The 14,028-nt window shown below is 39.6% G+C and overlaps 1 protein-coding gene across 2 annotated transcripts; it reads left to right on the forward strand.

Annotated features, from left to right (window-relative positions):
• Positions 1-1,379: 1,379 nt before the first annotated feature.
• On the forward strand, positions 1,380-8,527 carry LOC111968747 (visual system homeobox 2). 2 transcript variants are annotated; one of them, XM_023994596.2, is made up of 5 exons: positions 1,380-1,887; positions 2,292-2,376; positions 3,574-3,697; positions 7,137-7,317; positions 7,640-8,527. In XM_023994596.2, exons 1-5 carry the CDS (start codon positions 1,467-1,469, stop codon positions 8,014-8,016), a joined length of 1,188 nt encoding a protein of 395 aa, XP_023850364.1. In that variant the 5' UTR covers positions 1,380-1,466; the 3' UTR covers positions 8,017-8,527. The 2 variants fall into 2 exon arrangements, with proteins under 2 accessions (XP_023850364.1, XP_023850365.1); XM_023994597.2 differs by having other exon boundaries at positions 7,703-8,527.
• Positions 8,528-14,028: the final 5,501 nt, after the last annotated feature.

A 14,028-nucleotide genomic window follows, 5' to 3' on the forward strand; every position in this document is an offset into this window, starting at 1 on the left:
GTGTCTATCTAATCGAATTTATTGTTGGAACAATTATACGAATAATGCCAATTTAATTGATATAAAATCGATGTTTTTCAAATAGCCTAATTCGATCAAATTTAGATCAAAATAGTCGAAATAGATTTTGACGTTAAAATAGGCCTGCCTACATGTTCTCTCCAAATATTTAACATAAACTGCCTTTATTCAAACAAAGCGAATTGTGCATATAAAAAGCTGCGAGGCCTCCACACAGAGTTAAATTGCGTTGGATTGCACCGGGGATTCAAATGTGAATTGAAAAGAAAAGCAATTAGTAAGACAAATAAAGAAATGTATGTAACACATTAAACATCCGATAAAATTGTGACATTTTTGATAATGGTAATCATCTTTATTAATTTGATTGCACTTTATGAACATGCTTAGCATGCTCCCCATGCATCAGTAACTTGTTGGGTTTAAGAGGTTTAATAAAACTCGGACTATCCTTTTCTAAACGACTGAAAGTGAAACAGTAGGCTAATGTTGCTTTTGTTTGTATAGTTAATTAGACACCATGTTGTTTAATAAATAGCTTCTAATATTCTAAGCGTTGGTAGCCCAGATTGTTTCATAATGTTCCATTTCTCATGTGAAATAAATATCTCCATAATCTGTAATGTACTGCCGCTGCTGTGAAATAGCAGTCTGTAGCGAGGCAGAGATGTGTGTTCGCTTCCAGCTGTCGTTTTGGAGAGGCTTTGATTTCTGTGTGGTTTCCTCTGTAGCATCTGGAGATCAATTATCCGTTCATGTGAGGCAACGGATGGACATGGAGATCATAGAAGATAGAAATAGCACTAGAAGCTGGTCTGAAATATATTCAATGAAGAGGCTTATAGCCTAAACACTGACTAACATGCATTTTAATTTTATGAAATCGGTAACTTAATCCAGATCCCAGGTCGATTCAATCCCCCTCAAATAATTGTAATCCTGCATGAAACGTATAATATCGAGATCACGTTTAAATACCAGAATAATTGTCATATTCTATATACAGTATAAACGGTCACACATATCAATGAAAAACATAGCAAACGGCATGTGGCTATATATTTTTCTCAGTACATTGGATGGATAGCATAGCTTCGTATTTGCCTACATTCTTCAACTCAGTCCACCTGTTTCATCTTCTTTATCCGCAGGCGTTTTGGGTTATCCGGACACTCTGGTTTGTGTAGCCTACCTATATAGCCTTATAATATATCAGTTATTTGGGAATAAGCCGTTTCCAAAGGCGCGTAATAATGCCTGATGCGCAGGAATCCGGAAAAATCCCTCGTAGCTGATTGGCTGCTGGACTCTGACTCTTGTTGGGATGGACCTGTTGGATAAAAGGACCATTTTAGAGAGTCTCGAGTGATACATCGTGGCTAGTGCGCTGGGGACCGACCTGTGAGCCGATACAAATAGGGAATAGGCCAACTATCGAAATCACCATGACAGGTAAACAAGGAGCTGCGGTGCTATCGGAAACGTTGAATATATCCAAAAGGTCCTCTATCGGTGCTAACGGAGGGAATAACAGCCTGCACCAACAATCAAAGAACAGCGCCACGCACCCTCCCAGATGCACTGGATTCGGGATACAGGAGATTTTAGGGCTGAATAAAGAGCCTTCGGCGGCCCCGAGGAGCGCCTTGCAGTCGCTACCATCTGGGGCGCACCTGCTTGCCGCCAGGTCAATGCTTGGCCCCGCTGGTGTAGGAGTTGGGATGGGATTAATCGGGCCTGGAGGGATTCCGTCATTCTACAGGCAACCAGCGTTTTTGGAGGTCCTGCAGGATGCGCAGAACGTTCATTTGCAAACCCACAACAGAACTGTGGGACATCTGGACCACAGCCAGTCCGCCAGTTCAGGTAGGAATTACAGTCGTCATTACATTAAAGACTTAAAATATACAGTTGTATTATTAGTAGTAGTAATAGTAGTACTATTATTAGTAGTTAGCCTATTATTCTTATTAGTAGTAGTAGTGGTAGTAGTAGTAGTAAGCTAGTATTAGTATTCATATTATTATTAGGCTGAACTTTAAAAGCACAATGGATAACCATAGGCAACTTATAATATAAAATTATACTAACAATAATACAAATAGGCTACTTATGTCAGTATTATAACAAGAACAGAATATAATGATAACATCTGTGTTAGACGTTGTTTCTTAGCCTACTCAATTTTAACACTACAATTGTGATAACATATTGAATATGTTCCTCAAACGAGTCATTCATGTTATCGCCACGTTTTCTAATATTTACAGACTCAGAAGATGTGTCATCAAGTGAACGAAAACTCTCAAAGAACTCATTAAGCCAGAGCAAGAAACGGAAGAAAAGACGGCACCGGTAGGCGTTGCATTCCAACACATGATATTGTTGTTTATCAGAACGCTATAGCCTAATAGCTTCAAATTCTGAAGCGCACGTTTCAATTTTTTTTTGTTTGGCCTAACGATACTTGTTTTTTGTTTAGGGCTTTTGAACTGTCTTAATTCAAGAACAACTATTTTGGATTTTGTGAAGGCTATTGTAACAAGATTGAAAAATTATGTATTGAAGAATTGAAAAAGTAGCCCATGCTAATTACTGAGCTGACAAACGTGTCCTTTTCCAATATTAATAACATTGTAACAAATATGGAATTACATTTAATAGGGTCTAGGCCTAGATGTTATAAAGTTAATACAAATTATTTTTATGCAATTAGGCTTACAACGCATTTCCTTATTTAATGGTCTTTGGATTCCATTTTTCCATATAGCAAATTAATGATTTAGGCCTACAAGTGTAAATTTACAGGCTAGCCTACTCTAACAATTCCGTATTATTTCATACATTTGTGTTAATTCATTTTGATGTACATTTGTTTAGGGGTGTGGAAGCATTAGCGTTTTGTTGCGAATCAGCCCCGGTCAATTCATCATGCATGGGCCTATTTTGAATATAGACTTTTTACAATCGAGTGTATAGGCCTAAAAGTACACCATATGGATATGGCCTACCTTTTTACTTATTAAAACGTTTCATAACGATATAGGCTTAGTCTGTGAATACTTTATAATTCCTCTATGAGGGAGATGAGACATTGAAATGGAAATAGATAATTTCCTTTTCCTCCAGCATAAAGAAAGAAAAGGGATTTTTTAATGTATCCATTTATTTATACTCACTTACCGAGTGCATGAAAATGATGCTTTCTGGCTTACATGCATTGGCTACTGAATACTTTTTATTGTAATGAAATACTATGATCGGGCAGCTGCTTTTGGATGTTATGTGGACAAGAGGGTCGCTGCATTGAGTTAGGCCTACTCTATTTCTAAAATGCACCATTGTTTTGCATGCACCTAAGATTAAATGCATACCACCAAAACCTTTGTATATATAAGATGTACGGCATGCATTGGGCCACCGTGCAAATTAAGGTGTGCATTTGTACAGCTGATCTGTTTAAATTAAATAATAGCCAACCGAGCTTGCCTATTTATTTGCATTGCGACCATTTTTCAATGTGGACAATTTACATATTTCATATTTCTTCAGGACCATATTCACATCTTACCAGCTCGAGGAGTTGGAGAAGGCCTTTAATGAAGCTCACTACCCAGATGTGTATGCAAGAGAGATGCTGGCTATGAAAACAGAGCTTCCTGAGGACAGAATACAGGTATGACAGCAGGCTGTTGATGTTGGCAGTTTATTATTGTATATCATGTCAGAGGAAATGTATTTTTTCACTTGAGTTCTTCCTCCCCAACACAAATGCATTCAATTTATTAGCATGAACTAAAATTGCATTTAAATGTCTCAGAACAGCATTATTCATGTTTATAGCCTATAATTTTGATTTATCTACTGGATAAAATGACTGGAATATTATGTCAGATTTAGTTTTTTTTACGTCATACTCAGTGTCCTTGCAAAGAAACTCAAACTGGAATATTGTTACTCTGCAAAATATTTAATACAGGAGAACGTGTGCTAATTGTAAAAAATATTTCTCCAATTAAATGTGATTAACAGTGAATAATTCTTCTTCTTTTTAATATATGTTCTGCATTTATCTTAGAGCAAGCACTATTAAGCACTATTGATATCTGTCACTGGATACATTGCGACTGTGATCTGCTTTTGATATTGGCATTGTTAGCATTATTCTCTTGGAAATAATCATAATTCAATTTACATGATAATGGTTGTTTTATTTATTTTTTTATTTTATTTTACCGTTATTTTACCAGGTAAGTTGACTGAGAACACGTTCTCATTTGCAGCAACGACCTGGGGAATAGTTACAGGGGAGAGGAGGGGGATGAATGAGCCAATTGTAAACTGGGGATTATTAGGTGACCGTTGTAGTTTTGCTAACAAATTAATGATCAGTTAAAGGCCCAATGCAGCCGTTTTTATATCAATATCAAATCATTTCTGGCTAACAATTAAGTACCTTACTTAAATAGATTACCATTAAAATGGGCAAAAGTAGCTATTTAGCAAAAAACTATTTCTCAAGCAAAAATTTGGCTAGGACTGTCTGGGAGTGGTCTAAGGGAGGAGGGGAAAACTAGCTGTTATTAGCAGAGAGGTTTGTAACTCTCTTTGTTATTGGTCTATTAACCAATTTACCACATGGTGATGTCACCATGGAAAGCCAAAACTCCTGTGGAATATCATATCAATCCTTTATGGGCAGAAGGTGGTTTTGGCGTCCATGGACAGAGTACAGGACACTAATGGCCGGAATGGAGGAAATTAAATGGCATCAAACACCTGGAAACCATGTGTTTGATGTATTTGATACCATTCCACTGATTCCGCCCCAGTCATTACCACGACCCCGTTCTCACCAATCAAGGTGCCACCAACCTCCTGTGCTGCTGGTGATGTCATCACACCAAACAGGCTGAAATTTCAGGCAGTCTTTTCAAACAGCTCTTACACTAAAAGGGCATTACCATCAATTTCACAGCATTATTCCAACCTCATAATATACAGGTAACTGCCAAAATAAAAGACACTTGAGTAAATGAGGGATTCAAAGTATAGCAGGGGCTTCCACACAGGTGTGGTTCCTGAATTAATTAGGCAATTAAAACATCCCATCATGTTTAGGGTCATGTATAAAAATGCCCAGGTGCACATTATTTTGGCTACCATGGCTAGAAGAAGAGATCTCAGTGACTTTCAAAGAGGGGTTTCAAAGGAGCATAGGGGGTTTAAAGTGTGTGTGTGTGTGTCTCAGTCACCAGATCTCTACCCAATTGAACACTTATCGGAGATTCTGGAGTGGGGCATGAAACAGCGTTTTCCACCACTATCAACAAAACACCAAATTATGGAATTTATCGTGGAAGAATGGTATTGTATCCTTCCAATAGAGTGCCAGACACTTGTAGAATATATGCCAAGACGCATCAAAGCTGTCCTGACGTCTCTGGCGGCTTGTGTCGGCCCAACGCCCTGTTAAGATACTTTAAATTGGTGTTTCCTTTATTTTTCAGTTACCTGTATATAAAACATAGAAAAATCAAGGTTTTGACTGCACTGGGCCTTTACGTTGAAATAGGCTCGTCTCAACATTTTTGGCTTTAGCCGTGGGATTTAAATAGCCTTGATCCAGACTATAAAGCAGGTATTAAAAAAACAATGAATTGCCTAGAAAATGAAAAGTGGAGTGATCTAGGCCTAGCCTACTCTGCACTTGACGAACTAGTTAACCACATAATGTTTTATGGAGGATGCAAGTGTGCCCACGTAAATCGATCAGAGATGTCAAAGACACCTCTAGCAGCATCCTCGCCAGAGAAGATCATCTCTCATCAGGCGCAGTTGGATGTGAAACAATTTGTTCTCGGAGAGGAGCACTAACGACCTAATCATGCTATCAAGGCGGAAGAAGATTGCGGTGTGACCTGGACCATCCATCTGCCCGAGCGCCTTTTAATTTCGTTCTCATTAAGGCTCTTCGCCGCGAATAAATAATAAGGAAATAAATAAATAAACGTAGGCTATTCCTATCCTAAATAAAATTAACACCCAATTTTCCCATAGATTGTAATTAGTTAAATCAGACGAGCTTGCCTTGTTCCAGGGGGAGGCTGGCTCGAGACACTGGGAGTTCAGACGAAATAACTACATTGAATTTATTAGCACGGGTCAATAGCGCCGTTCCCCCGAGTCCCGCTCGTTTAATTTCCCGTGATATTTGCCCGCCTGTCCACCATCGATTGGGCTTGAAATTAACTTATTTTTCAATCAGCCTCGGCGTGCCCTAGGGGTCGTTTCTGCTCGCAGCTTCCCCTCGGCTTCCTTTGAGGGCCAGAGAAACAATTTCTCATAAAAAAGCATCTTGTATGAAATAAGGGCTATCATCAGAATTACCAGAAAAAGGTTCTAAATGGTTTTGATCATTTTCAATTTAATGTCTGGTCCCCCTCCACAGTCGAGACATCTCTGTGCTTCCCCTCTTCTTTTTTTGCACAGCACATACAGCCATCAGAAGTGGCCAAGGCTGTTTAACAGCTCTGTGTTGTGCTATGAAATCAATTTGGCCTCTCACTGAGCTGACAGATAGCCTGGGGGCCCCAACCAGTAGTCATGGTTGGGCAAGTGAAGTATCTTAATGTTTTAGTCACTATCCGTCTACACTACCTCAGGCTGGGGGGAGATAGGGACTGACAGAAGGCAGAGATCATTCAGAGACCACCAGCAGCCTGTATGGGAAATCAATGTGCTGAATCAAATCACATCAGTTTTATCTTATATCACCACACATTACATAAGAGATCTAACAGATATCTCAAAACAACACTGAAGTGAATGTAAACTGGAATAATAGTGAGAGAAACAAGACCAGATTAAGTTATGTACTTTTCACAAATAAAATAAAATAATTGGCAGAAAGGGCCATTAGGTCTGCCAAAGATTGGGATGGATTTTTCACAGGGTGGACAACTGTGTCACAATGTGATGCCAGTGCTAGAGCCAGTTAAGGTGGTGGTGTCTGTCAGTTAGTAGACTCATTGATGCTGCTAGTGTCAGTGTGTCTGAATATTGCTAGTTTCAGTGTTGGTCAGTGGTACTGAATAATTTCTCCTGGGTTACAGGTCTGGTTCCAGAACCGCAGGGCCAAATGGAGGAAGAGGGAGAAGTGCTGGGGTCGCAGCAGTGTGATGGCAGAGTATGGGCTGTATGGCGCCATGGTCCGCCACTCTATCCCCCTACCGGATTCCATCCTCAAGTCTGCCAAGGATGGCATCATGGACTCCTGTGCCCCATGGCTGCTTGGTATGAGACTAATGTTTTATCTACAGCAGATTTCACCCTCCATGCTTACTCTCAGATATTTTCCACATTTTACTTTCCTACTTGTGATTGTGGGTTGTGTTCCTCGTCATTCAGAGAAGAGGCCAAACACACCATTTCATACTTGATTTAATCTTTTCATCAAATGAAATGATCAAGATATCATAATTTACATATCGCTTAGTGGGAGAAAAAAACTATTCAGCAAATATTTACTATCAGTTTACACTTATTATGAATCCTCAATTTGAAGATCATATTCCTATAGCTAAATCAGAACTATTTCTTTGCTTACTATTTTCAGTTCAAGATGGCTTTCCAATCAGCAGACGCTTTTCTAAATCCGAATACCCACAATTCTTTACAGGGATGCACAAAAAGTCCATGGAGACCACGGTCGTTCAGCCAAAAGGGAAGTCCGATGTTCCCCAGCAGCCAGCCATTCAGAGGGCTGAAGAGTGCGACGTGGAGGAGAAGAGGGCGGAGGGCAAGTCACCCATCTCCAAAGAGGAACTGAGGGAGAACAGCATCGCAGCACTCAGGGCAAAAGCACAGGAGCACAGTGCCAAGGTGCTTGGGACTGTTACATGCGAGAGACCGGAGAGCAAAGTGGAGAGACAGGCGACAGAGGAAAAATCTAGTGGCCCTTTGAGTCCAGTGGAAGAGCCCAAGAGTCCATAGACCCTCACTTTGTACAGACTTTGCAGTGCCCCTGACTGTGCTCTAAACATCTGTATGGACTCAACTAGATTGATCAGTATTACAGTGTTCTCTGAGAGGTTTTTACATGTTGAACATCCTAGATCTCTATTATACTGTTTTAAAATGACCTGCTTTATACTGGTCTTCCTATTGGAAAGATTAAATATCTACATTTGTATTTTATTGACTAAGAAAAACCCCAATGCACTTTCTGTCTTTCTTACTCACTGACATTCATACAAATATTGATGCTTACATATTGTTGAAAATGGTTTAATATGGGGTTAGCAGTCCATACAGATGTATATTGCTGACAACCCCTATAACTAGAAGATACCCACTTTACACATTTCTATCATTGAATATTCTTAAACTACTAATTCAGTGTGCAAAGTGCATACTTGTGTTTGTTATAATGAACCAATTAGGACATTTGTTGATATATAAGTTTGTTGATATATAAGTAGCCAATCTCTGAAACTATACTGTACTCTATATTGAATTCACAGCATCCATAGTGTTGATGCTGACTGTGTTTCTTGTCTAGTCGCTCCACTGAAGCGACTATACATCTGTGGGATGATGATGTACGAAAGGGAAAACATTACTCCACTAATTTGGAACACACAATAATTAAAACGTTGTCTTACGTTGTTCTTATGCTGTATATAATGGAGATAAAGACGGCTCACAAAGGCACTGTTAAAATATACTTTCATGTAGTCTTTAAATGTTTGTGTTTTTGTTTCACAGTCTGTATAGTATGCAATACAAAGTATTAAACAATTTTTTATGAGGTCTGCTGTTACATTATTTTGTGTATTACCTCATCACAAAGTCAAGTGGCCAGGTGAACCTGCACGAGAGAAGCTGTAGGTCTATAATTATTGATATTCTTCGCTACCTGGGCTTACTTATGATATTTACATCTTCAGTAAGCAGCAAGAAGTAAGTCCTGGACTGCTGTACCAGACAAAGGATGCTCTAAAATCCACCAGAGTTGTCCTTGTTGTCACTCCCTGTGCATGATGCTCCGTTGGTCATGCTCATTAGAAGGTGGCTAGCTGGTCCTATAACTGAACGCTCTGCCTGTTCCCAGGGCAGCCAAGTGTAGCCCTGTGTTCTGTCTGCAATCTGTTGCAGTTGAGAGGCTTCAATCTCTCAAATTAAACTATGGGGCCGATGCATGAGGATCATATGGGAGAGCCAGTGAAACAGCCCAGATGAGAAGCTCTCAGCCTGTATTAAAGGCGCTTGCTCTGATACTTACCAAGAACCTTATCAGGCTCTAGTAATGCTTTTTTATCCCTTCGTTTCAGATGTTTAGATCACTTATCCATCCCAGCTTTTTTTATGTGTGCACACACTGCTAGCTGCAAAGTTGAGCTAACGTATATGCATTGGTTCACAGGTCAACGTGACGCAATGGATTTTAGATTTAGAATCTATTTATTAAGAGTGGATGCAAGATGGGCTCCATCAGATTGCATGTTGAATCAGATTCACTCCTCAGTGGCAGATGAGTGTCAGTAGGCATCAACATGTTTGCATGCCAGATTATTATAATAATCTTTGGCTACGTTTACACAGGCAGCCCAATTCTGATCTTTGTCCAATTATTGGCAAAATACCAATTAGTGGAAACAGATCGGAATTGGGCTGCCTGTGTCACATGTTAGGGGAAATACTGGCAATTTCTAACTGACAAAAACAAGCATACATAAATAATAATGATAAGGAAATAGCATTACTAGAGGTAGCATAATAGGAATTTTAAAACATTCAAAATAAGTGTTGTATTTCATTTGGAATGTTAAGCAACTTGACGACTTTATAAATGGTATTAGGCCTACTGTAGTACTAATAGCTAGATGTGGGGATGCAGCCTGCTCAACACTAATCTCCTATAGTGTATCAGCAGCATTCTGTCCATCCTGAATCATCACTACTGGATCTTTGATTCCAGCTGCTCCTCATCATCATTGACCCTGTATGGCTAGTGCCACTGTCATTAGATTTACACTGTTCATTGGACCCTAATTTAATTAAGTGTAATCAATTCAATGACATCTGGTGTGATAATGCCTGATTTGTGTAAAAAATATATGTTTTAGGAACATCGATTTCATCCATTGAGGGATATTTGCCACTATTGATTCAATGGTCCAGTTGATTAGAAATGCCGTAAATTTCAGATTTCATAAAAAAATGCCATTTACAGTGTACTCAGAAAGTATTCAGACCCCTTGACTTTTTCTACATTTTTTTTATGTTACAGCCTTATTCTAAAATGGATTTAAAATGTTTTATCCTCAATCTACACAAAATACCTCATAATGAGAAAGCAAAAACAGGTTTTGGGCAATTTTTTCAAATGTATAAAAAACTTAAAACAGAAATGACAAATTTACATAAGTATTCAGACCATTTACTCAGTACTTTGTTCAAGCACCTTTGGCAGCGAATACACCCTCGAGTCTTCTTGGGCATTACGCTACAAGCTTGGCACACCTGTTTTTGGGGAGTTCCTCACATTCTTTTCTGCAGATCCTCTCAAGCTCTGTCAGGTTAAATGGGGAGCGTCGCTGCTCAGCTAGTTTCAGGTCTCTCCAGAGATGTGAGATCGGGTTCAAGTCCGGGCTCTGGCTGGGTCACTCAAGGACATTCAGAGACTTGACCCGGAGCCACTCCTGCGTTGTCTTGGCTGTGTGCTTTGGGTCGTTGTCCTGTTGGAAGGTGAACCTTTCATCTGACCAGATACTCTTGTTTCTCACGGTCTGAGAGTCTTTAACCTTTACAGCCCCGGCGTTCCGCTAGCGGAACTCCTCCCACATTCCACTGAAAAGGCAGAGCGCGAAATTCAAAAAATATTTTAACTTTCACACATTAACAAGTCCAATACAGCTAATGAAAGATACACATCTTGTGAATCCAGCCAACATGTCCGATTTTTTAAATGTTTTACAGGGAAAACACCACGTATATTTATGTTAGCTCACCTCCAAATAGAAAAAAAACACAGACATTTTTCACAGCACAGGTAGCATGCACAAAACCAACCAAACTAACCTAGAACCAACCAAACTAACCAAGAAACAACTTCATCAGATGACAGTCTTATAACATGTTATTCAATAAATCTATGTTTTGTTCGAAAAATGAGCATATTTGAGGTATAAATCAGTTTTACATTGCAGCTACCATCACAGCTACCGTCAAAAATAGCACTGAAGCAGCCAGAGTAATTATAGAGACCAACGTGAATTACCTAAATACTCATCATAAAACTTTTCTGAAAAATCGATGGTGTACAGCAAATTAAAGACAAACATCTTGTGAATCCAGCCAATATTTCCGATTTTTTAAGTGTTTTACAGCGAAAACACAATATAGCATTATATTAGCTTACTACAATAGCCTACCACACTACCGCATTCATTCATCAAGGCACGTTAGCGATAGCAATAGGCACGTTAGCGTTAGCGAATAAACCAGCAAAAGATATTAAATTTCACTAACCTTCATAAACCTTCCTCAGATGACAGTCCTATAACATCAGGTTATACATACACTTATTTTTGTTCGAAAATGTGCATATTTAGAGCTGAAATCCGTGGTTATACAATGTGCTAACGTAGCATATTTTTCCCAGAATATGCGGATATTTCTATTAGACTCTCACCTATTCTGACCAAATAGCTATTCATAAACATTACAAAAAAATACATGTTGTATAGGAAACGATAGATCCATTAGTTCTTAATGCAATCGCAGTGTTAGAATTCTAAAAATATCTTCATTACGACATAAGACTTAGTTATGGTAAGGGAATAACCAAAACCTGAGCGCAAAGCTACTAGTACACAGTTCGACAGATATATGAAATAGCATCACAAAATGGTTCCTACTTTTGCTGATCTTCCATCAGAATGTTGTACAAGGGGTCCTTTGTCCAGAACCGTCTTTGTTTGGATTCAGAACGTCGTTTTTCCCTCTTGAATTAGCAAGCACACTGGCCAAGTGGTGCTAAGCTCTCCTTCGTGAACAAACGCAAACAACGCAACACGCCTAACGTCCCGAATAAATTTCAATATTCTAATAAACTATATTGAAAAAACATACTTTACGATGATATTGTGACATGTATCAAATAAAATCAAAGCCGGAGATAGTATTCGCCCATAACGACAGCTTTCCAGTAGGCAATAACAGGTCCCTCCACGCGCCTTCCAGAAAACCTAAAATGGGGGACACGTCATTCCAAGAGGATGCATTATATCTCAGACCAAGATAATCAATTAATTTCTCCTCTCACTTCCTCTTGACATCTAGGGGAAGGTGTATGATGTGCACGTATAGTCATACGTATCATGCCCATTTATAGGCAGGCCCTTGAACACAGCATCGATTTCAGACTTTCCACTTCCTGGTCAGAAAGTGTGCTGCCAAATGAGTTGTGTTTTACCCACAGACAAAATTCAAACGGTTTTAGAAACTATAGAGTGTTTTCTATCCAATAGTAATAATAATATGCATATTGTACGAGCAAGAATTGAGTACGAGGCCGTTTAAATTGGGCACATTTTATCCAGGCTACTCAATACTGCCCCTATAGCCCAAATTAAGTGCCTTTTGGCAAACTCCAAGTGTGCTGTCATATGCATTTTACTGAGGAGTGGCTTCTGTCTCGCCACTCTACCATAAAGGCCTGATTGATGGAGTGCTGCAGAGGTGGTTGTCCTTCTGGAAGGTTCTCCCATCTCCTCAGAGGAACTCTGGAGCTCTGTCTGAGTGACCATCAGGTTCTTGGTCACCTCCCTGACCAAGGCCCTTCTCCCCCGATTGCTCAGTTTGGCCGCGCGGCCAGTTCTAGGAAGAGTCTTAGTGGTTCCAAGCTTCTTCCATTTAAGAATGATGGTGGCAACTGTGTTCTTGGGGACCTTTGCTGCAAAATGTGTTTTGGTACCCTTCCCCAAATCTGTGCCTCGACACAATCCAGTCTCGAAGCTCTACGGACAATTCCTTCGACCTCATGGCTTGGTTTTTGCTCTGACATTCACTGTCAACTGTGGGACCTTCTATAGACTTGTGTGTGCCTTTCCAAATGATGTCCAATCAATTTGAATTTACCACAGGTGGACTCCAATCAAGTTGTGGAAACATCTCAAGGATGATCAATGGAAACAGGATGCACTTGAGCTCAATTTCGAGTCTCATAGCAAAGGGTCTAAATACTTATAAATAAGTTATTTCTGTTTTTTCCTTTTTTGTACATTTGCAGGTATTGACCGGATTTACGTCATCAGAGAGCGCAACAGAACATTGTACTGTCTACACTCGGTTTGTTGTTTATATTAAAACATTTTCATTAAATCGTCTTTAATCCGAACTAAAGTTTTGTTCTTAAGGATTCCACGATGCGTTTAGCCTTTACGGCTGGGACTGCAAGTTTGTGTTCCTTTTTTGCGTGGATTCCGCGAGTTCTAGCTGGCTGTACTACAGACACCTGTCGTCGTCGTGGGAAAGACTCATTGTTATCTTTTCGTAAAACAACTGGTTGCAGTAAAGAGCCAATCTGGATACTAAGGAGATCCTGAAGGAAATCGATGAGTACCAACAGCTTTACTCTATGGAGGAACAACATACTCCATCATGGAAAGATCCGACCACTTCACAAAATAACTTTAACCCGGAAAAAAAAAGAAGCTTTTTCTGCATACACGGACAATTTACTTACCATTGAGGTAGAGGCTAGTGCTCTGGCTGGAATCCAGGCAACACTGGAAACATTTGTGAGGAGTGTGAGCAGGGCTGAGGGGGAGTTTGGAGTTCAGCCAGAGTGAAATTCTCACGCTCCAAAGAGAAAACAAGACACTCACAGCCAAGGTAAAAATCCACAATTCCAACATGGATTGTCTACTCAGGGAAAACAGGGTGATGAAGGAGTCGCTACTAGACATACAAAGTNGTAAAAATCCACAATTCCAACAT

The sequence above is a fragment of the Salvelinus sp. IW2-2015 genome, linkage group LG9 (genome assembly GCF_002910315.2).
Source record: "Salvelinus sp. IW2-2015 linkage group LG9, ASM291031v2, whole genome shotgun sequence".
NCBI lineage: Eukaryota > Metazoa > Chordata > Actinopteri > Salmoniformes > Salmonidae > Salvelinus > Salvelinus sp. IW2-2015.